Source organism: Carlito syrichta, unplaced genomic scaffold, assembly GCF_000164805.1.
Source record: "Carlito syrichta isolate Samal-C Ts95f unplaced genomic scaffold, Tarsius_syrichta-2.0.1 Scaffold314346, whole genome shotgun sequence".
In the NCBI taxonomy this organism is placed as follows: domain Eukaryota; kingdom Metazoa; phylum Chordata; class Mammalia; order Primates; family Tarsiidae; genus Carlito; species Carlito syrichta.
The window spans coordinates 99,314-121,619 of NW_007258442.1; the positions used below are offsets into that span (position 1 = coordinate 99,314).

The 22,306-nt window shown below is 36.0% G+C and overlaps 1 protein-coding gene across 3 annotated transcripts in view; it reads left to right on the forward strand.

Annotated features, from left to right (window-relative positions):
* Positions 1–22,306, forward strand: part of KCNT2 (potassium sodium-activated channel subfamily T member 2) — a 296,411-nt gene that overhangs the window by 93,486 nt on the left and 180,619 nt on the right. For all 3 annotated transcript variants that reach the window (XM_008071505.2, XM_021719277.1, XM_021719278.1), the window contains one exon: positions 14,903–15,011. In XM_008071505.2, coding sequence (XP_008069696.2) covers positions 14,903–15,011 — 109 coding nt within the window. The remainder of the gene's footprint in view (positions 1–14,902; positions 15,012–22,306) is intronic.

Sequence of the window (22,306 nt, forward strand, 5' to 3'; positions counted from 1 at the left end):
CTCCCTCCTACGGATCAAAAGGTCCGTTGCGCACCAGGTGAGATTGCCCTTCCCATTGCCCTGGAGGTCGTACCCCCGATGACAAAGGAGGTGGAACACACCATCTCCAATCTCCATTTCCCAACCAATGCACCAGAAATGTAGCAGGAAAAATAGAGAGATCGTGACACCGAGACTATTATAGGAAGTGGCACTTTATTATGCTGATTAGCACAGCGGGCCGAGAATTTCATGCATTCAAATTAAGCTCGAGCACCCCAGAACAGGAGACATGAGGTCTTATACCCTCCTTTAGGTAAGGGAGGAGGGTCGTGTTGAGTGATTACATATTTCGTTTGGAATCTTACAAGGCTGTACTCAGCAAAATTAGAGTTTTCAAAGAACAAATGGTTTCCAGGAACTGCAGGCTTATAAACTGTCGACTTCAGAAGGGGGGTTTTAGATAAGACTCTTTTCTATTTCCATGAAATAGCCAGTCTCTGGGCCATTTGGCCTTTCTTAAACGAAACCTGCCTGGTGCAGGTCGGGCCTTTAAAGTTGCAACTTGCCTTTCAAAAGGAAATACCATTAACTGCTATCAACTCCTTTCCTGCCCTGGGCTAGTGATTGCCATGAGGCCAACTGCTGATCCTGAACCAGCTACATGTTTCTGTATTTATTCACTCAATCATACAAGAAATATATTTGAGCATTTTCTGCATCCTGCCACAACATAAACAGAAAATTTATTTTGAGAGAGAGAACCCACCTTTACATAACTTTTATTACAGTATATGTTTATAATTGTTCTATTTGTTATTATTGTTAATCTCTTATGTGACCAATTTATAATTTAAACTTTACCATAGTTATGTATGTTAGGGTTCGGAGGGACAGGGTGAGGGTGGAGAGGTGCAGGGAGGTGCGCAGCACTGCCAGGGCTGGCAAGCCAGAGGTGCATGCTGGCAACCCAGAGATCCTAGTAAATTACAAAGAATTGCAACACACAGAGGTGAGAGAAGAAAAGATTTTTTAAAGAAAAGGTCACAGCCGGGCTGGGTGGCTCAGCCTGTAATCCCACGCCTTTGGGAGGCTGAGGTGAGTGGATTGCCTGAGCCTGCGGGTTTGAGACCTGCCTGAGTAGCGAGACTTCATCTCTACAATAAATCAAAAAATTAGCCAGGCATGGTAGCGCATGTCTGTAATTCTGGCTACTCGGAAGGCTGAGGTGGAAGAATCGCCGGAGCCCAGCAGGTCGAGGCTGCGGTGGCCAGGAGCGGCCACTGCACTCCAGTCTGGGTGACAGAGTGAGACTCCAACTCAAAAAAAAAAAAAAGAAAAGTTCACCCCCCACAGACAGGGAGTAGCCCTACACTCTAGGTGAGTGTGGCATCATAGCCACCCCAGAGTCCTGGCTTAAATCCTTTTCTTGGAGATATTGCAGGTGACTGCTGTGACTGCTGTGACTTCCTTATGGACCACCTGTGGATGTCTTGGGGAACTTGTGACACAGAGACCCATTAATGTTTGCCCACATTACCATAGCCCCTAGAGAAGGGAGGGACAAAGATTCTAATTCTCCTGCACCTTCCCAAATGACATTTCTTAGAGCTAATGGGTGCACCTCCCCTTATCTCCTAGGCATTCCCAGGGGTTAGCTTCTGGGGATCCTTGGCTTCCCCACCTGCTCTCCCTCTGTCATAACTTTTGTAATAAGTTTCATGACTTTTACAATCCTTGACCTAAGATCTACATGATGTCTTAGGCATTGTAAATTCCCTTTGCTCTAAGCAAGCTTGATTGCCCCTATGAGATACCTCTGATACCTGGCACCAGGAAGTCTATTTCTGAAAAGACAAAGTCAGCAAAGTTAATTTTACTTAAAGTGTGCATTTCTCCAAGAGCATAGCTTCTACTTTCTCATCATTGTATTAAGATTTAGGAAGAAGAGTAAAGAAAAATGCATTTCCTGCTCTCGGCCTGTCCTTTCAATGTATGTATGGAAAAAACATATAGGGATCAGTACCACTCATGATTTCAGGCATCTACTAATGGTCATAGAACAAATCCCCTGTGGATAAGGAGGGGCTACTGTAGGAAACCATAGACTTCAGAAAAGAAAATTGTTAGAACTAATAGATGAATTCAGTAAAATTGAAGGATACCAAATCAACATACAGAAATCACTTGGATTTCTATAAACTATCAATGAACCATCTGAAAAGGAAATTAAGAGTTCCACTTACAAAGCCTCAAATGAATTAAAATACTTTGAAATAAATTTAAGCAAGAATGTGAAATATTTGTTCACTGAAAAATATAAAACATTGATTAAATCAATTGAAGAAGATGCAAATAAATGGAAAGTCATCCCGTGTTTATGGGTTGGAATACTTAATAATGTCGAAGTGTGCATATTCCCTGTAGATTCAATGCTATTTCCATCAAAATCCCAGTAGCTTTAAATTGTTTTTTACAACAATAATACTAAAATTCATACAGAGCTACAAAAGATCCAGATTAGCCAAAGCAATCATAAGAAATAAGATGGAAGTAGGGGGTATTACATTTCTTGATTTAAAAATAAATTTCATAGCTACAGTTATCAAAACAGTATGGTATCAGCATAAATACCTTCATATAGACTAATAGAAAAATAAAGAGCCAAAAAGCAAACCCATGCATATGTGGTCAACTGATCTTTAACAAAATTGCCAAAAATACACAATGTGAAAAGGATAGTCTCTTCAACAAATGGTGTTAGGAAACCTGGATAGCCATATGCAAGATGAAAGAAAGAAAAGGAAGGAACGGAGGTAAGGAGGAGAAATTGCAACCCAATGTAGGAAGGATAGTCTCTTCATCAAATGGTGTTCTGCAAAACAAAATAAAAAAGGAAAGAAGGAAAATAAATTGTAATTCTTACTTAAATTTTACATAAAAATCAACTTAAAATGAGTTAAAGACTTTAACTTAAGATCTGAAGCAGTAGCCGGGTTCCGTGGCTCTGTCTGTAATCCCACGCCTTTGGGAGGCTGAGGTGAGTTGATTGCCTGAGCCCGCGGGTTCGAGACCCACCTGGGCAGCGAGACCTCATCTCTACAATAAATCAAAAAACCAGCCGAGCGTGGTAGCGCATGCCTGTAATTCCAGCTACTTAGAAGGCTGAGGCAGAAGGATCGCTCGAGCCCAGGAGGTCGAGGCTGTGGTGGCTGGGAGCAGCCACTGCACTCCAGTGTGGGCGACAGAGTGAGACTCCAACTCAAAAAAAAATCTGAAGCGGTAAAATTCTAGAAAACAACAGGGGGAAAAAACTGACATTGGTCTTGACATTTATTTCATGGTTATAACTCCAAAAATACAGGCAACTAAATTAAAAATAGACAAGAAGTATTATATCAAACTATAAAACTAAAAGATTCTGCACAACAATGAATACAATCAACCAAATAAAAAGGCAGCAAGGAGAATAGGAGAATATATCTTCAAACCATATATCTAATAAGGATTGATTTCAAAATTATATAAGAAACTTCTGTAACTCCATGGCAAAAAAAAAGAAAAGAAAAAAAAAAAAGCTTTATTTCAAAAATAGCCATATGACTTAGACGTTTCTCTAAAGAGGACATGTAAGTCACCAGCAAATATCATATTTGAACAGATGTTCAACATCATTATTAGGGAAATGCAGATCAAAACTACAATTAAATATTTCTTTTAACCTCTAGGATTATTATTATTAAAAATCTAAAGGGTAAAAATGTTGGTGATGATGGCATTGTTCACAATAGCCAAGATGTAGAAACAAACCAAATGTCCATCAACAGATGAATGGATACTGTCAACAGACTTACATTTTTTAAAAATCACTGAATGGTGACTTTTTATTATTAGTCACTGTTCATAATATGTTTTAACGAAAAGACAATACACACAGCAAATTCTAACCTGTCTCCTGTAAATGTTTACATCCATTTTATTCCTCACTTGCCCCTAAGACATCATTTATTTTTAAATTTTCTATTTTTTAAATATTAAAGGAAGTTCTTTACCAAATGGAATTGGCATCTTGCAACAATCTAGATTTACATGAGGAAATGAAGAGCGCCAGAAATGATATATATATGTAGGTACATATAAATAACTTAATACTAAATATAACTTAGTAGAAACATAATAATAACGTACTAGAAAAAAATAAGTGATCAGTAGAGCTATAATAAACTTAAACACACTGTCATCAACTAGATCTAATTGATATTTGGAATGTTGCACTGAAAAACGGCAGTGCGGTTTTCAAGTTCATATGGATCATTCGGAGAGATAAATAATATTGCAGAAAAATTGAGAATTGATAACCTGCAGAATAAGTTCTCTGATTATAATTTAATTAAATTAGACATTAATAATAAAACTACAGCTGAAAAATGTCCAAATATTTGTAAATAAAACAGTACATCTCAGCCGGGCTCAGTGGCTCAGCCTGTAATCCCACGCCTTGGGAGGCTGAGGTGAGTGGATTGCCTGAGCCCGCGAATTCAAGACCCGCCTGGGCAACTTGGCGAGCCCTCATCTCTACAATTAAAAAAAAAAAAATCAGCCAGGCGTGGTAGCCTGTGCCTGTAGTTCCAGCTACTCGGAAGGCTGAGGCGGAAGGATCGCCGGAGCCCAGCAGGTCGAGGCTGCCGTGGCCGGGAGCGGCCCCTGCACTCCAGTCTGGGCGACAGAGTGAGACTCCAACTCAAAAAAAGAAAAGAAAAGAAAATGTATAAGATTTAGCTATGGCAAATCTAAAGAGAAATTCATGTATTTAAATTCTTATATTAGAAAATGTTTAAAATTTAAACGCAAAGAGGAATTAGGGGCAGCAATAGTGGACTTTAACAGTGTTTTCTTATAAATGCAAGCAAAGAAATTGGGCAGTAACTAGTGGTTAATATTCGATTTACGAAAGTTTTGCTGCTTTCTTTTTTTCTCTTTTCTTTTTCTTTCTTTCTAAGTTAGAAACATTTTACAAGTATATATGCTAAATAAAACGATCTTCCAGAAAGGGTAAAATTAATGATGAAAGAGAGGAAAATTAGAAGAATAAGTAATAAAGTGCACAAATAGGATGTCATCTGGTGCACAGGTGGAAGGTTTTCCTTTGATCAGAATATATAATGTTTCCATTTTAATAAAAGGGAAGAGAGTATACACAGATACTGAGGCAACTTTATGGCCCAATATGGTGGAAACAGTTTGTGGAATTTTTTTTTCTTTACTGTTTCTCTTCACTTAGTGAAATAGCAGTTGAGATCATCAGAGGAGAGGAAGTCTCCCAGGCCCTTGATAAAAACCGCTGATTGTGGATGAGAGAGAAGATTTACATCTCAAAAGGGCAGAGAAAGCATTTATAATTGAAATTTTTCCAAAGTACATCCTCTAAGGAAAGAGAGGTCAGAGGCTTATAATCAGGAAGAAACCTGTCAAATGTTTATTCCAGCTGAGGGGAGAAACTTTAAGACATCTTAGTTATCTAACTCCAAAGACTTTGTTGTAAATTGCGGAAAACACACTCTCTCTCTCTCTCTCTCTCTCTCTCTCTCTCTCTCGGCTGTTGACTTTCTTCTTAATTGCCAACGATATTTTTTTTCTGATTATTATATGCATTTTTGAACATATGATATCGTAGAGATTTCTTCTACAATCATTCCCTTCTGCAAACAATGATTGAGCTCTCAGACAGTAATTTTTCTACATGAGAAAATATCTAAAATAAAATATTTGCAATGTAAGTACTTTTACTTGTTTTCAAATTTGTTTTGTTTTAAGGGTTCACTTCAGACTTTGAAACACTTAAGAACGTAATTTCCTAATAAAATGTGCCTTAGGTTCTTTACAGAGATTTTGCAATTTTATTTTGTTTTTTATTCAACCCAGTCGTTGGTAACTTTTCTCAGAAAGATCTTCTCTATCATTCATTAAAAAAGAAAAATCACAGAATTTTAAACTTCGAAAGATTTCTTGAGGTTACTAATATAACTTAGTTTTAAATATGCCCAGAAAAATATTTTGGTACATTTTTGGCAGTTGTTTATCACTGACTTCAGTTGCATGCTGTCAAGATAACCTAAGGTCTTTAAGAATCACTCCATTGTTCACTTGACATCTGTATACCAATGAGTTTCCAGAGGTTTTAGGATTTTGTGATCCTGACTTTGTTAAATAAAGTAGATCAGGGGAAGATTCAAGAACATTAAGATCTACAATTGGATTTGGTGTTGAGGGAGGTTTCCTACCAAACCTAGGAGAGAACTTTGTAAGCAAAACACACAATTTAAAGTGTGTGGAGTTATAGAAGAACTGAACACTAAGAAACAATATGGTGTTTCAGCTTTCAGAATCAGAGTACAAAAGAAGTTTAGGTTCTCTATAAAGAAAGACAGGAAGCAAGTTTTTTAACTGGCAATTATGTTGCCTTGCTACTTACTCTCAAAATTTCTGGAAAGATTTTAGGAATATGTTATAGCTAGAGATTCAGATAGGCAGGCTGGTTTTTATCAAGTATCTGTAAAGGGTGGTACATTTTCAACTACAAGAGTAGGAATCAAAAGTAGGATTACAATTTCTGAGAGATCATTGAAAAAAGAAAGGAAGTAAAGGTTGTTCTAAAACTGGAATCCAAAGTTATGTTTCAGTCCCAGACATAATGCTAAATCCCTTCTGCTTAAACTTGGCAGGAGGATAAAATTATATTGACAGCCATATGAGTTTTGATGCTGAGGTTCAGAATACTAGACTAAGTCTTCTTTTAAATTTTCTTGTCTCTGGTATAGATTGTTCATGAAGACTGGGTAACTGCTGAGCTTATAGGTGTAGGTGAGAGATGTAGTTTAATTTGACCACAACTAATTGGCCTAATTTTCTATGTTCTTGTAGCCAGCTATTCTGAAATGCAGCAACATAGTTTAATGGTTCTGTGTCTCTTAGGGATTTTGCCTACATATTTTATTTTTAAGCATGTTTATTTAAGAGCACTTTTGAATTGCTTCTTATTTATTAGAAATATATATAAAATTTGAAGCATACTTTTTTAAACACATCAATTATAATCAATTGCGATGCACAATATCATTTTTCTTTCTTTTTTTTTGAGTTGGAGTTTCACTCTGTCGCCCAGATGGAGTGCAGTGGCCGCGGCTCAGGCAATCCACTCACCTCAGCCTCCCAAAGCGCTGGGATTACAGGCTGAGCCACCAAGCATGGCTCACAATATCATTTTCTAAATTCACTCATAAATCTGTCATTTAACTGTAGCTGATAGGTGTTATAGATCCTATGTATCAGAATTCTATCCGTTTTTAAAATATTGTTAGATATATATGTAGGTAATCTAACCTCATGCTTTTTATCAGTACACAAGTTAGTTCCAGGCACTGTAACTATTAACAAAATAGGCCCTCACCTCAAGGTGCTTTTGAATCTAATCTAATGTAAAGCCTTCGTAAGGACTTCTGTGAATAACTTGTTCTCTAGTCAAGTATTATATCTGAAAATAACTGTTTATAAAACAATACATTTAAGTGTTTTCAAGAGAAATTTGTTCTCTAGATTGCCGTAAGACTTTTTGCTCTACCTTATAAATGTTAGTGATAGCTTTGTTCAGTTATCTATCAATTTGGGGCAAATCTGTCTACATACTTAAGTTTTATAATTCAGTTTTACTTTATAAATTGGTAATCTTAAAAATAGTGACCAGTAGATAAGTTAATTGTCAAATATATTCAAAGTATACCAAATAAGTATATCGTATTTCAAATGTTTCAGATGTATTTTATAAACTAAAAATTTACAGCCTGGGCAACATAGAAAACAAAGATGGTACATGCCTGTGATCTTGGAAAGATCACTTGAACCCAGGAATTCAAGGCTTCTGTGAGCTCTGATGGCATCATTGCACTACACAGTCTGGGCAATGGAGGGAGACTCTGCTCCCAAAAAATAATAATAATTTGAATTGAAAGTGACTTGTAAGTCGGGCTCAGTGGCTCAGCCTGTAATCCCGTGCCTTGGGAGGCTGAGGTGAGTGGATTGCCTGAGCCTGTGGGTTCAAGACCCACCTGGGCAACTTGGTGAAACCTCATCTCTACAATAAATCAAAAATTAGCCAGGCGTGGCTGCGCACCCCTGTAGTTCCAGCTACTTGGAAGGCTGAGGCAGAAGGATCGCTGGAGTCCCACAGGTTGAGGCTGCGGTGGCTGGGAGCGGCCACTGCACTCCAGTCTGGGCGACAGAGTGAGACTCCAACTCAAAAAAAAAAAAAAAGTGACTTTTAATCAAATCAATATTTGTTCATTTTGGGATCATAGACTGTAATTGAAAATCTAATAAAATGCAGATTTTCATGGAGTATTAAATAATTATGTTTAAAATTTTTTCTTAAAATGTCTGAGTTCTTTCATGGGTTATTTGGATGTCAGTAAACGAATACCTGCCATCAGTAATTTATTGCAAGTACTTAGAACACCAAAAAATAACTCTTGAAATTGCAAGTTATAAAATTAAACTTTATAGAGACATTCTTTGCGGATTTGAATTTTAGTCAAACTGACTTTAGGTGAAATGTTCTGTTTCATAGTAGCAATAAACACCTAGATGATGTAATAATATTCCATATTGCCATCCTTTATTATTATGGCATGCTTTATTCAAGGTTATTACACTCAATACTTTTTACTTTTTGTTTTAAAATATGGGGCATTTTATTTAAGGATGAATTTGTCAGCAAGAAAAGTATAAAAAAATCAACCTCACTCCCTGATTTTAGAAAAATGGATTAAAAATCTTGCTTCTGAGCTAGTTTTATTATCTGCATTAGGAAACTACTTCTTTTCTATTCCTTATGTGACATTTCTGCCATAGTATACATGCCATAGTTTACATAGTATACTTTTCCTTTTTCCTCACTTAATGGCCCACTTACAGAATTATTGATGTCTGTTCCATTTTGGGAGGGAATACAACATGAATAAAACAAGATTTATGTGCCATTAGGATCAATAATTTATCCCACCTATTTACTCATTGAATTGAAATGTTTACTAAATGTTTTCCATGTGTCTGATGCTCTTTATATTATCTCATTTAAATTTCACAATATTCCTATGTAGTAAATATTGTTTGACATTCATCTGTGAAGCACAAATGAATGCTAGGTGCTGAGAATGAGCTATGGTGAGCAAAATGTGGACCTGTCTGTTGCCTTCATGGAGCTTACAGTTTAGTGCAGACCAGCTTTTCAAAAAATACTAATCATTATGTGGGGCTGATTATAGCATAAGGAAAATACAGAATACAGTGGGAACAACCAGCATGAACATCTATCCTAGTTTACAGGGAGTCAAAAGAAAAGGCTTCCTAGAGAAGTGGCTTGTTAGAAGGGAGGAGAACAATGAGTTGTGATTAGACAGTAAAGAATGTTCTGAACAAATGGTTTAATATCAGACATGCTGGCAGTTCAAGGAGAATGTGCATTATCACTGGGCCAAGGATTACAAAGGTTGGGGAAGTAGTTTGGGAAAAGCTTAATAAAGGGTTTTGCAACCCTTGTTAAGATGTTTGAACGCAATGCTAAAAGTAATGAAACTACTGTAGGATTTTAAGCAGCCAAGTACAACAATTAGATATTAGTTGCAAAGACTACTACATCTGATAAGAATACAGAATTAGTGGGAAAAAATATAAAGCTTGAGCTAGATTGGCTGACTAGGGGCTGTTGCCTTTGCTTCAAGCCAGAAGTGACAATTATTTAGATTCAGCTTGTGGCACTGAGGCTGGAGAAAGGAGAATATTTAGAGGCATAATAAACAAGATTTGAAAGCTAACTAAGTGTAAGGTAAAACAGAGGAGTTGAGGATCTGGCATCTGGCAGTATCCTTCTTTGGAAAGCTGAGGCAGAAGGATTGCCAGAGCCCAGCGGGTTGACTGTTCTCTCTCAAACACTGGCAGGGATTTACTAGATAAGGTCGGCTCCTTTGCTTCCAGGAAGGGGAGGAAACCACATTCCTAAGGGCGGTGCAGAGAGAAAGAATGTGTCCTTTAAATCCAAGTGGCTTTCACATTCGGCTTAGCTCATCATGAAAGAAAATTTCTAAAATGAGTAAATAACTGAATGTCAGCTTGCTCCCATTTTTCATCCTTTTTTCTCTTTGTCCCCTGCTTACCTCTGCCCAACTACCTCACAATCTGTAGCAAATTTTTTCTAATTATGTAATTTGTAAACTCAAGAATGAAGATTAGAGTCCAGGGTTTGTGGCTTTTCAGCTCATTACGTTCTCATTTTTTAAAATTAACTAGACATTTTCTTTTAATAGCAATTTTAGGTTTATAGAAAAATTAAACAAAAATATAGAGAATTTTCATATTTCCCCCACACTCCATTTTCCTATTTTTAACATCTTTCATTAGTGTGGCACATCTGTTAAAATTGATGAAACAATATTGACACATTTTTTTTTTTTTTTTTTTTGAGTTGGAGTCTCACTCTGTCGCCCAGACTGGAGTGCAATAGCACACTGTCAGTCACCACAGCCTCAACATACTGGGCTCCTGCGATCCTTCCGCCTCAGCCTTCCAAGTAGCTGGAACTACAGGCGCGTGCTACCATGCCCAGCTAATCTTTTGATTTATTGTAGAGATGCCAAGTTGCCCAGGCAGGTCTCAAGCCCGCGGGCTCAGGCAATTCACTCACCTCAGCCTTCCAAAGCGCAGGATTACAGGCTGAGCCACCGAGCCCGGCGATATTGATACATTATTTAACTAAAGTTCATAGAGTTACATTAGGGTTCTCTCTCTGTGTTTTACATTCCAGGGGTTTTGACAAATGTATAATGGTATGTATCCCCAGTTATGATATCATACAGAATGGTTTCAGACTCTTAAAAATCTCCTCTGCTCCACTAGTTCATCCACCCCATCCTCTGTCCTCTCAACCTGGCAACCACTAGCCTCTTTATTCTTTTTAGTTTTACCTTTCTAGAATGTCATAGAGTTGGAATCATGTGGTATGTAGCATTTCAGATTTTTTTTTCACTTAGCAATATGTATTTGAAGTTCTGTCTGTCTATGTGTAGCTTGATAGCTCATTTATTTTCAATGCTGAATATGTCACTGGATGGATTTGGCACCGTTTGTTTATCCATTCGTCTGCTGAAGGACATCTGGATTACTTGAAAAGGTTCGCAGTCATAAATGAAGTTGTTACAGACATCTGTGTGCAAGTTTTTGTGTGAATCATTTGAGTAAATACTAAGAAGCTCAATTGCTGTGTATATGGTAAATGTATATTTCGTTTTGTAGGAAACTTTCCAACTGGTATTCCAGAATGGATTTGCCATTTTACCTTCCTATCAGCAATGAATGAGACTTCTTGTTGCTCCATGTTATCATCTATATTAAGTGTCTTCAGTGATTATATTTTAGTCACTATGATAGGTGTATAGTGATATCTCATTGTTTTAATGTACAATTCTATAATGACATGATGTTGAATGTCTTTCATGTCTATCTTTTTTTTTTTTTTTTGGTGAAATGTCTGTTCAGATTGTTTGCTCATTTGAAAATTGAGTTATTTGGTTTTTTGCTATCATCCACTTACTTTTACCCTACTTGTAACTTCAAGTTTAAGATGTTTCCTTTAAATAGCTCATACTTAGATCTTGCTGTTTTTGTATTAATAATTTTTGTACTTTAATATGGTTAGTCTATTAACATTTATTATCATCATTAATATGGTTAGATTTAACTCTTCTAAATTGTTTTCTGTTTATTTCCTCTGATTTTGGTTCTACAGGTTTTCCTTTCCAAAAAATTATTTGATTTCTTAAGTCATCGAATTTGTTATACTTTGGCTTTTTAGATGTGTCTTTTGAATTTTTTTCAGTGAGTCCTCAAGGAATGACAATGTACATCCCTAACATTTCATAGTCAACTTCATGATAATGTTGTACCACTTGTTAAAATTAGAAACTTTGTATTTATTCCTTTTCTATTGCCCTTTAGGTTATAGTTGTCAGATGTGATAACCCATTAGATAATACTGTAAATTTTGCTCTACACACATTAAGTATTTTAAAGAAATTAAGAGGAAATTGATATCATATGCATATCACTAAAATAGTAATCATTTCTATACTCTGACTTCTAAAGTTCGAAATTTCCCTCTGGTATCATTTTCCTAATCCTAAATAATTTTCTTACACTTTTCTTGTACTGGTGGCAAAACATTTTTTTAGATTTTTTGTTTTTTTAAAGTTCTGTATTTTGCCTACTTTTTGAAGGATATTTTTACTAGATATAAATTTCTGGTTTCATAGTTTTTTGTTTTCTCTTTCATTCTAAATTTTCAGCTGTTTTTCTTTTTTTTGAGTTGGAGTCTCACTCTGTTGCCCAGACTGGAGTGCAGTGGCCGCTCCCGGCCACCGCAGCCTCGACCTTGCTGGGCTCTGGCGATCCTTCCGCCTCGGCCTTCCATGTAGCCGGAATTACAGGCATGCGCTACCACGCCCGGCTGATTTTTTGATTTATTGTAGAGATGAGGTCTCGCCAAGTTGGCCGGGCGGGTCTCGAACCCGCGGGCTCAGGCCATCCACTCACCTCGGCCTCCCAAAGTGCTGAGATTACAGGCTGAGCCACCGAGACCGGCCTTTAATTTATTTTTAGAACTACTGTCTATTACTTTTGCTGGATTGTTCTTTTTAAATATTTTTTATTACCTTATTATATAGTTCTAGTAGCCGCTTTAGATTCTTGTCTGATAATTCTAACATCTCAGACTGTCTAGAAGCTACCATCTATTGGTTATTATTTTGTTTGTTTTCATTGAAAATAGGTTACCTGACCAGGCTCGGTGACTCAGCCTGTAATCCCAGCACTTTGGGAGGCTGAGGTGAGTGGATTGCCTGAGCCCGCGGGTTCGAGACCCGCCCGGCCAACTTGGCGAGACCTCATCTCTACAATAAATCAAAAAATCATCCGGGCGTGGTAGCAGGTGCCTGTGGTTCCAGCTACTCGGAAGGCTGAGGCGGAAGGATCGCCGGGGCCCAGCAGGTCGAGGTGGTGGCCGGGAGCGGCCGCTGAACTCCGGTCTGGGCGACAGAGCAAGACTCCAACTCAAAAAAAAAAAAGAAAATAGGTTACCTTTTTCTGGCACTTTATATATTGAGTAATATTGCACTGTATTTTGTATATAATATTAAGTGGTGGAGCCTTGGATTCTCTTGCATTTTTCCAAAGAACGTTTATGTTCTTGTTTTAGCAGGTAGTTTGGTTCAACTCAAAATAAGCAAACGTTATGACCCTGAAATTGGCAGTGGCTCAAATATCAGTTAATGGTGTTTATTCTTTCCAAGGCAAGCATTGCTCAGGAGTCAGACAGCAATGTATAAATTTATATACAGAATTTGTGATTTATTTTCTCTACCTCTCCCTTTTCCTGTCTCTGGCGGCTGGCTCTGATTGTCCCAGCCTCAATTCCTTAATAGCATTATTGTACTAATCATGATTTTTTTGATATCTGTGAGATGCTTATTGTCCACATAAGCCCCACTGGTTTATACTATTCATCGACTTTCATGTAACTTAAAGTTACTTTTTTATTTTGGTCTGCTGTATAAAATAGCATATACTAGGTAGGTTAGAAACAACAGAAATTTATTTCTCACAGTCCTGGAGACTGAAATCCGAGATCAAGGAGCTGGTAGAGTCAGTGTCTAGTGAGGATCTGCTTCGTGGATAACGGATGCTTGTCTTCTTATCACGTCCTTACATGACTGAAGGGGCAAGGGAGCTCTTTGGGGTCTTTTTATGAGGGCACTAATGTCATAAAGGTCTCATCTCCTAGTACTGCAATGGAGGTTAGGATTTCAATATGTGTATTTTGGAAGGACACAAGCATTCAGTCTATAGCAGTGATGAACCGTCAATAATAGCTTCTCCTTTGGATAAACATTTGGATAATCAATCTTTTATATTTACTTGTAATTTTTTTCCCCACCCCTACTTGTATTTTTTAATCTTCCTTTTCTAAATAGAATTTTCTATGATGATTGACAGTTTCTGCATCTCCACTGTCTAATATGGCAGCCACTGGTCATGTGCAGCTTTAAGCACTTGAAATGTGGCTAGTATGATTGAGTAGTGAAATTATTAATTTTAGTTAATTTAAACAGCATTATGTATTTAGTGGTTGCTATATAGAAGTGTTGCTGTAGAGCCCCTTTGTACTTCCTTTATAAAAATGAATTAGCTACTATGTGACATTTATCTAATAACATACCTTGATTTATTCAATTAATTAAATTATTTGTGGGGTGACTACTATGTGTAAGGTTTCATGTAAAAGATGATTTTAATTCCTTTTCCGAGTCTTAGCATTTATTTTATAAAATTTAAAAAATATTTTATCTTATTTGAGAATTCCTTATCTCTTTAAATACATATACACTCAAAGTCAAAATTATTTTTCTTTTACTGTTACCTAAAAAAGTAAAATAATATGTAGAGTCATGGTATTTGTTTTTCCTTTACGTATCTTTTTAAGTAGGTTAGTATTACATGTCAATATTTTTTCATCCATGGGGATTTCTGTTTTAAACTCTTAGTTGTGCTACATATCTGGAGGCGTCTGACTCACAGAATTTTCTGGGAAAATTATTTTTAAGCTTGTGTAATTCCTGCTTATTTTCTAAGAGCTGGTAATTATCTCTGATTGAATTTGGTGCCATTGTCCATTTTTATAGAAATAATGTGCCCTTAAAAATAAGTCCTTATAATAAATCATTTTTTATGTTTAATTATCATCTGTGGATGTGACCAAACTGATTGCTTATATATCATACAAATTTTAATTTATCTCATAATGTTTTGATTTTGATCATTTCAGGATCACCAAACAATTTTGAGAGCATGGGCTGTGAAAGATTTTGCTCCAAATTGTCCTTTGTATGTCCAGATACTAAAGCCTGAAAATAAATTCCATATCAAATTTGCTGGTAAGTTTTTATCTTGAATGATATGCGGTGAATTTCTTTACATTCCCATTGTTATTTAAGACTTATGTCTCTGAATTTAGTGACAACTTAATATATTCAAGATTCTATAGAACAGTAAAGAATATTTAAGAATTGTTTACTTGTTATAAAATGATTTCTTCACTTAAGTATGTGACAATATTTTTAGTTGAGTCTTTACTATTTATGTAACTTGGTGATTTTAGCAGTTGAACTTACTGAACACTTTAGTAAGCCTATATAGTGTAGCAGTGGTAGATTTTGTGCATAAGATAGGCACAAGTTTCAAATGCTGTATCTATTCTTTTGTACTTAAGTTTACACACAGATAATACTTGGGTACAGATTATTTAATACACATATAAGTTTACCATGCAATAGACTAGAGTATTAAAAATTTATATTTAAATAGATTTAACTTGGGGGTAGGTTTAAATTTAATGATAATTCAATGAAAAGATACATGTGAGGTTTTCTTTTGGAGGCACTGCTTTTAAAAATTATTGATCACATGAGATTTTGCTTTGAGCTGTTAGGAAATTGATTGGTAAAATGCTATTTGATTATTTTCTTAAATGTTTCTGTAGGAGAAAAGAACTAATTTTGATTTGATTTGAATTAGTTCCTTTCTCCTACAGAAGCATTTAAGACTTTGTGGTGTTTTATATTATATTCTTTGTCTAAAGTCTTAAAGTTATTAAAATGAAATTCATTTTAGCAATATGTCAGCAAAACATTTTCTTCAGGTGTATTCACATATCTTAAAATACTTACCTATTAATATATGATATTGATGAAAAATTGTAAATACTAAGAACTTTTAAAGTAATGATAAGAAAATTTTCAAGTAGTTGCTATTCAGTTTGCTCTGTCATATCTTTACCCTTTCCACAAATGACATCATCAACCTTTTTTTTTTCTAAAATTGTACAGCAAACAACTTAAAGTAATGGCTCTCAACTTTGGCTGCACATGAGAATATCTTTGCAAGAATTTTCAAAGTACTGATCACTGAGATTCTGATTTCTATAGTCTGAAATCGTGCCAGGACTTCTCTAAACCTACCTCCTAAACTGAAAATTGAGAATCAGTATCAGCCGGGCTCGGTGTATCAGCCTGTAATCCCGCGCTTTGGGAGGCTGAGGTTAGTGGATTGCCTGAGCCCACATGTTCGAGACTCGCCCGGGCAACTTGGCGAGACCTCCTCTCTACAATAAATACAAAAAAACTCACCGTGCGTGGTAGCGCGCGCCTGTAGTTCCAGCTACTTGGAAGGCGGAGGCAGAAGGATCGCTGGCGCCCAGCAGGCGAGGCTGCGGTGGCCGGAGCGGCCACTGCACTCCAGTCTGGGTGACAGAGTGAGACTCCGACTCAAGAAAAAAAAAAAAGAATCAGGGTATCTCTTTCGTAGAAGACTTTGTGAATTTAAGTGGAAAAATACATATAAATACTTCCATCTACCACTTGCTACATACACAATTAACATTCATTAAATGCCATTTGTTTATCTGAAAGCCCGTGTAACTAAGCAGTCTTATTTTTTTATTTTTATTGTTTAGCAAGAGAATATTTTTTGAACAATTCTTAATTGTATCCAACAAAGATTTGCTGTGAAATAATTTTTGAATGACAGTAATGACATGAGCACTCGATAAGTTTCCAAAACTATGACTTTAAATTTGAGTGCTGCCATTTAAGAAAGGCAGATTTGTGTTTTGAGCTCTTTTTTATTTCTCTATTAGAAGGTCATAATATATATGTGATGTCATTCCATTAGGGTTAGCAGTAAAGATTAAATAAATAATGTCTGAAATATATTGGTCTTCTATAAATGGGTATTTTATCTGGATTTTAAATATATATAGTTTGCAAAGACAGTTTGTAATTTTGTCTGTGTCATATTAAAATTAAAAACAGTTCGAGACCGGCCTGGGCAACTGGGCGAGGCCGCATCTCCACAACAGATCAAAAACTAGCTGGGCGTGGTGGCGAGAGCCTCTAGTTCCGGCTACTGGGAAGGCTGAGGCGGAAGGATCGCCGGAGCCCGGCAGGTCGAGGCTGCGGGGGCCGGGAGCAGCCGCTGCCCTCCGGTCTGGGTGACAGAGTGAGACTCCGACTCAAAAAAAAAAAAAAAAAAAAGAAAGAAAATAGTGGTTATGTCACTAATCTTTATGGTTGTTATGTAGCAATAGATAACTAATACTGTTTGTGATAAAATAATAATTGCTTAGCATAAAATATTTACTTGATAATATTCATATCTTGTCTTTGTATTCTCATGATTATTACATAAGCAGATTCCAACTTTTACAAGATATAAAATTAAATATTTTTATTTCCATGTGTTTAAGTAGCCCCTTCAATTTACCCTAAGTTGTAGAAATTCTAGTATGAATATAATTTGTGCACTTAAAAAAAGTAAATACATTATTAAAAGAAGCACAAAACAGGAAAACTTAAGGATTCAATTTATAAATATATGAAATATTGGAAATATAAGAAAGCAAAAAAAATGGTAGCAACCTAGCAACTAATACTTTATGCAGATCAACCGTTCATATCTTCCTCTTGAACAAATTGACTTTTATTAAGGTGAATTATTGAATTATTACACTTGAATTATATTCATTACTACACTATTAATTATATTTAAGTTATTCTACACTTTGATCAGATCCAAAGGGAACGAATCTGGAGGTGATTTCAGGAATAAATATACTCATATCACCAAATGAGGAAGTTAAAAATAAATGTGCCATCATTTGTGGCCATACCACTTTGAACACGCCTGATCTTCTCTAAAAATATATGATTTAGAGATAGAAAGAATAAAATGCTAAGTAAAATAATAGTTATGATAAAAGATTTCTGAATGTAAATTTAACTTTACTTCAAATTATAGTGAGATTCAGGTAACAAAACTATAATTCACAAATAAATGGATTATTTTATCACCACAGATTTCCAAACAAGAAACTCAAATGCTGCTCATAAAGAAAATTTACTTTCAATAATTGGCCTTTTATAATAAGTTTGTCAAAGTAAAATGGTTAAAACGGAAAAGTTTTGAATAAGACTTTCTGGGGTGAAACATTTGTTCTACTGTGTATTAACAGCTGACCTCAAGCCTCTCTGTGTCTCTTATCTTGAGTTTTTCAACTTCTAAAATTAGGATAAGAGAAACTACCCCCAATAGTGCTTTTGTAATTTTAAAAATGCCCAGAAGAAAATCAGCCACCAGCAAATGATACCTATCAAAGTGATTGTTATTATTTATATCTTGAGTGCCTAGTTCTTTTTTTCTTTTTTTCTTTTTTTTGAGTCGGAGGCTCACTCCGTCGCCCAGACTGGAATGTAGTGGCCGCTCCCGGCCCCGCAGCCTGGACCTGCCGGGCCCCGGCGATCCTCCCGCCTCAGCCTTCCGAGTAGCCGGAACTAGAGGCTCTCGCCACCACGCCCGGCTAGTTTTTGATCTGTTGTAGAGATGCGGCCTCGCCAATTTGCCCAGGCGGGTCTCGAACCCGCGGGCTCAGGCCATCCGCTCACCTCGGCCTCCCAAAGGTGCCGGATTACAGGCTGAGCCACCGAGCCCGGTGAGTGCCTATTTCGAATCTCCTTAACTAATTTGTATTATACTGGTTTCCAAGAAAAGTAAATGGGCTTTTCCATGATGTTTTACAAATGCCTTATTACAGAAATTCAAAAAGCGCATAATTCCTAACTACATATCTTCTCAGAGAGTGAAAAATGAAAGGCAGCTCCTTAACTCACTATACGGGACTAACATAGCCTTGGCACAAAACTCATTAAGGATATTTTAGAAATGACATTTAAAGACTGATTTAATTGATTAGCATAATTGGAAAATTAAATAAAATATATTAGCAAAACAATCAAGTATCATATTTATAAAAGAATATGTAGTCACCATGCTGAATTCCAGAAAGAGTTTATCATGTTGAAGGAGAATAGTCATATCATCATTTCAACGGATACAGAAAAAGTATTTTAGAGAGAATACAGCAATTTACTATTTATTTATTTATTTATTTATTTTTGAGTCGGAGTCTCACTCCGTCGCCCAGACCGGAGCGCAGCGGCCGCTCCCGGCCCCGCAGCCTCGACCTGCCGGGCTCCGGCGATCCTCCCGCCTCCGCCTTCCCAGTAGCGGGAACCACAGGCGCGCGCTGCCACGCCCGGCTGATTTTTGATTTATTGTAGAGATGAGGTCTCGCTGCCCAGGCGGGTCTCGAACCCGCGGGCTCAGGCCATCCACTCACCTCAGCCTCCCAAAGGCGCGGGATGACAGGCTGAGCCACTGAGTGCGGCACAATTTACAATTTAAAAAAAAAAATTTTTGGAATGCTAGGATCGAAAATTCTTTAACCTAAATCACATTATCTTCAATAATGCTTAAAGAAAAAGATATTTAATGATCACACACAAACATGTATTTCTACTAAAACCACTTTGATTTTTTTTCTTGGAAATTCTAAAGATTGTGGTAAAGCTGGAAAAATAAATAAAGAGAATAAGTATTGGATTGTGAGAAATGAAATTGCCACTGGCAACATATCATTAGATTAAGAGTTTTATTTTCTTCCTATATGGCTTTTCGTTAGGGGATCTCATCTATTTATACGATTTCTAAAATTAAATCTCTTCTTCAATATTTGCTATCATCTTCAATCGTGTATCTCCAACTGTATAGTCAATATCTCTGATTAAGTTTCTAACAGCCACCTCAAAATTAAGATGTCTAAAAATATTTATTGATTTTGCCTGATCAGTTTCTCACCCATTACTCCCAGGACCATCTACGTAGAGCTCAAGCACAAACCTATGAGTCATTCTTTCATTTCCTGCATCCAATCTATCATCATGTCCTGAATATCTCAGCCTAATACTCTGTCACAAGACAACCCTAGCCCATGCCATGATCATCTTTCACTTAGACTGTTTCAAAACTCTCTTTTCATCCTTTCCTGGGTAGACAAAAGTTGTCTCTATGAGTTTGTTGCTGTCCTTCAAATCCCCAGCCCAGTTGCAATAGTGATTGCTGTTGGTGTATTATAGGAGGCAGCTACATCTTCTTATCTCCGTTGTCAGCATAAACCAATGAGTTTTCTTTTTCTAGTATTCAAATGCCAATTTTTTTTATATATAATTATTTTTAAAGGATTATTTTTCATTAAATTTTTTGTTAACTTTTATAGTTCAAAAGTTAAACGGCAATGTAGCTTTAGTTATGTTAAATCTTTTTTTCAGTGGGAGACATTTTTATCAGTATAATACTTTTGTAAGAAGTGGCAGTTGGTACTGAAACGTATGACAGAGGTACTGGCAGTGCACCATAGCTATGACTAATACAAAAAATGTGTTTCTGTAACATCTTGTATTCTCTGTCAACCTCTTGTGGGACTAGCGATTCTAGTAAAGTCTCTCCAAGGTCAAATATCTGATTTGAAATCACCTGGAAAAAATTATGCCTCCATGTTGCTGAGCCTTTCATAAATGGTTTCCCCCTAACTTCAAAACTATGATGAAAAAGGCACATTATGTTAGTTCAGTTATCAGACATGTTTGTGTAGCTCAAAATTTAATCAGACTAAAATCAACTTCATATTTTCTTCTCCACTTTACATTCCAAATATCATTAAGCACACTTGCACTTACACACCAAAACAAGCAAGAGAAAATATGTAATTTACTGGGAAGATAACTCATTTATTGAGAAACCTTGAATGAACTTTAAAAATAAACTTTGCTCTTCATTTAAGCAATTTCAGCCAAGTTTACCGTTTGCCTCCTAGTCAGATGAAGTTACTCAGAAAATCAGTGGGAGGTGAATTCATGTTATAGGAGTAAATTAATAGCTAAATTTAGTTAACACACTATCCTCACTGCCCCCAGTAAACTGTTATGTCATCTGAGCATATTCATTTATTTTTACTTTCTCATCTAATTTCTTTCAAATTTTGTGTTCTCTGAAAAATTCCCACTTCATTTTAACAGATATAAGAGGACATAAAAATTAAATTGGCAAATTTTCAGCTGCAAGTAGGTGTAACAAATTTAAAAATTAATTAGTAAATGAAATGGTGAATTATCTATGAATTTTATTTTTCATGTTTTAATTATGTCATTTCACATGTAACAATTTGATTATAGTTTACACATGAACCGTATCTCAATAGTAAAGTGTTGACTGAATGAAATACTTTCTACTTCACAGTTAAAATATTCCTAGAAGAATGAATCATTATACTAGAATGAATCATTGTTACAGCATTTAAAAATACATTTTTAATTGCAATAAAAAGTTAAAGGTATAAGCAAAAGTAAATATACTTTCAAAAATATAATACAATAGTGTATAAACATATCTTTCTTATAATAGTGTGACTACCATTATAAAAACAGTATTGTTTAAAATACACACACACACACACAAACACACAACGTGGAAAAAGGATTTGACAAAAAAATGAAGGTTTTTGTTTCCGCTTAGCCATTATCTATTTTTTACTAAATCACCAGACATTCCAATGCCTTACTTCTTTCTACTCAAGAAAGAGAGTGGGAAAATATTTCCAAGCAATATAAATATTGGAAGTCATCTTAGCTGTTTCTAAATAACATATGGGTGAACAGGCTTGACTTTCACCAAATGGTGAAGTGTGAGTTTTTCATGCTGAATTATTTCTTCATTTTCCATGTAACACCCACATAGACATCATTTTAAACTTCATTCTTACAACCTACTTAAGAACATAATGCTTTAAATGTCTATATTTTCAAAATATAAAAAACCAAATCCTTGAAAAATCTCAATTTTTGGATGGAAAGCTTTTCTCTTTGATTTTCTTATTATTATGGAGATCATCAGAAACTACTTAACGGAAGGCCATGTTTAAAACCAGCACTACCTGAGGAGTCTTTTATTTTTTGTGTATTTCCTTGCTATTTTTTACTCCAAGGTAAACTTACACCTTGTACAATAAAATTGTACAATAAAATCCTATATTTCCTCCATCTACATTCAACAATTGTTAGCATTTACCATATTTGCTTAATCTTCTCTTTTTATACCCACAAACATACATACACACACATACACACATAAATGCGTATTTTTAATTAGGCATGATTCTCCTAAAAATAAGGAAATTCTACTGGCCTTCAATCACAATCTTACCACTAAGAAGGTTAGCCGTTGAGGTGAGTGGATTGCCCGAGCCCGCGGGTTCGAGACCCGCCTGGGCAACTTGGCGAGA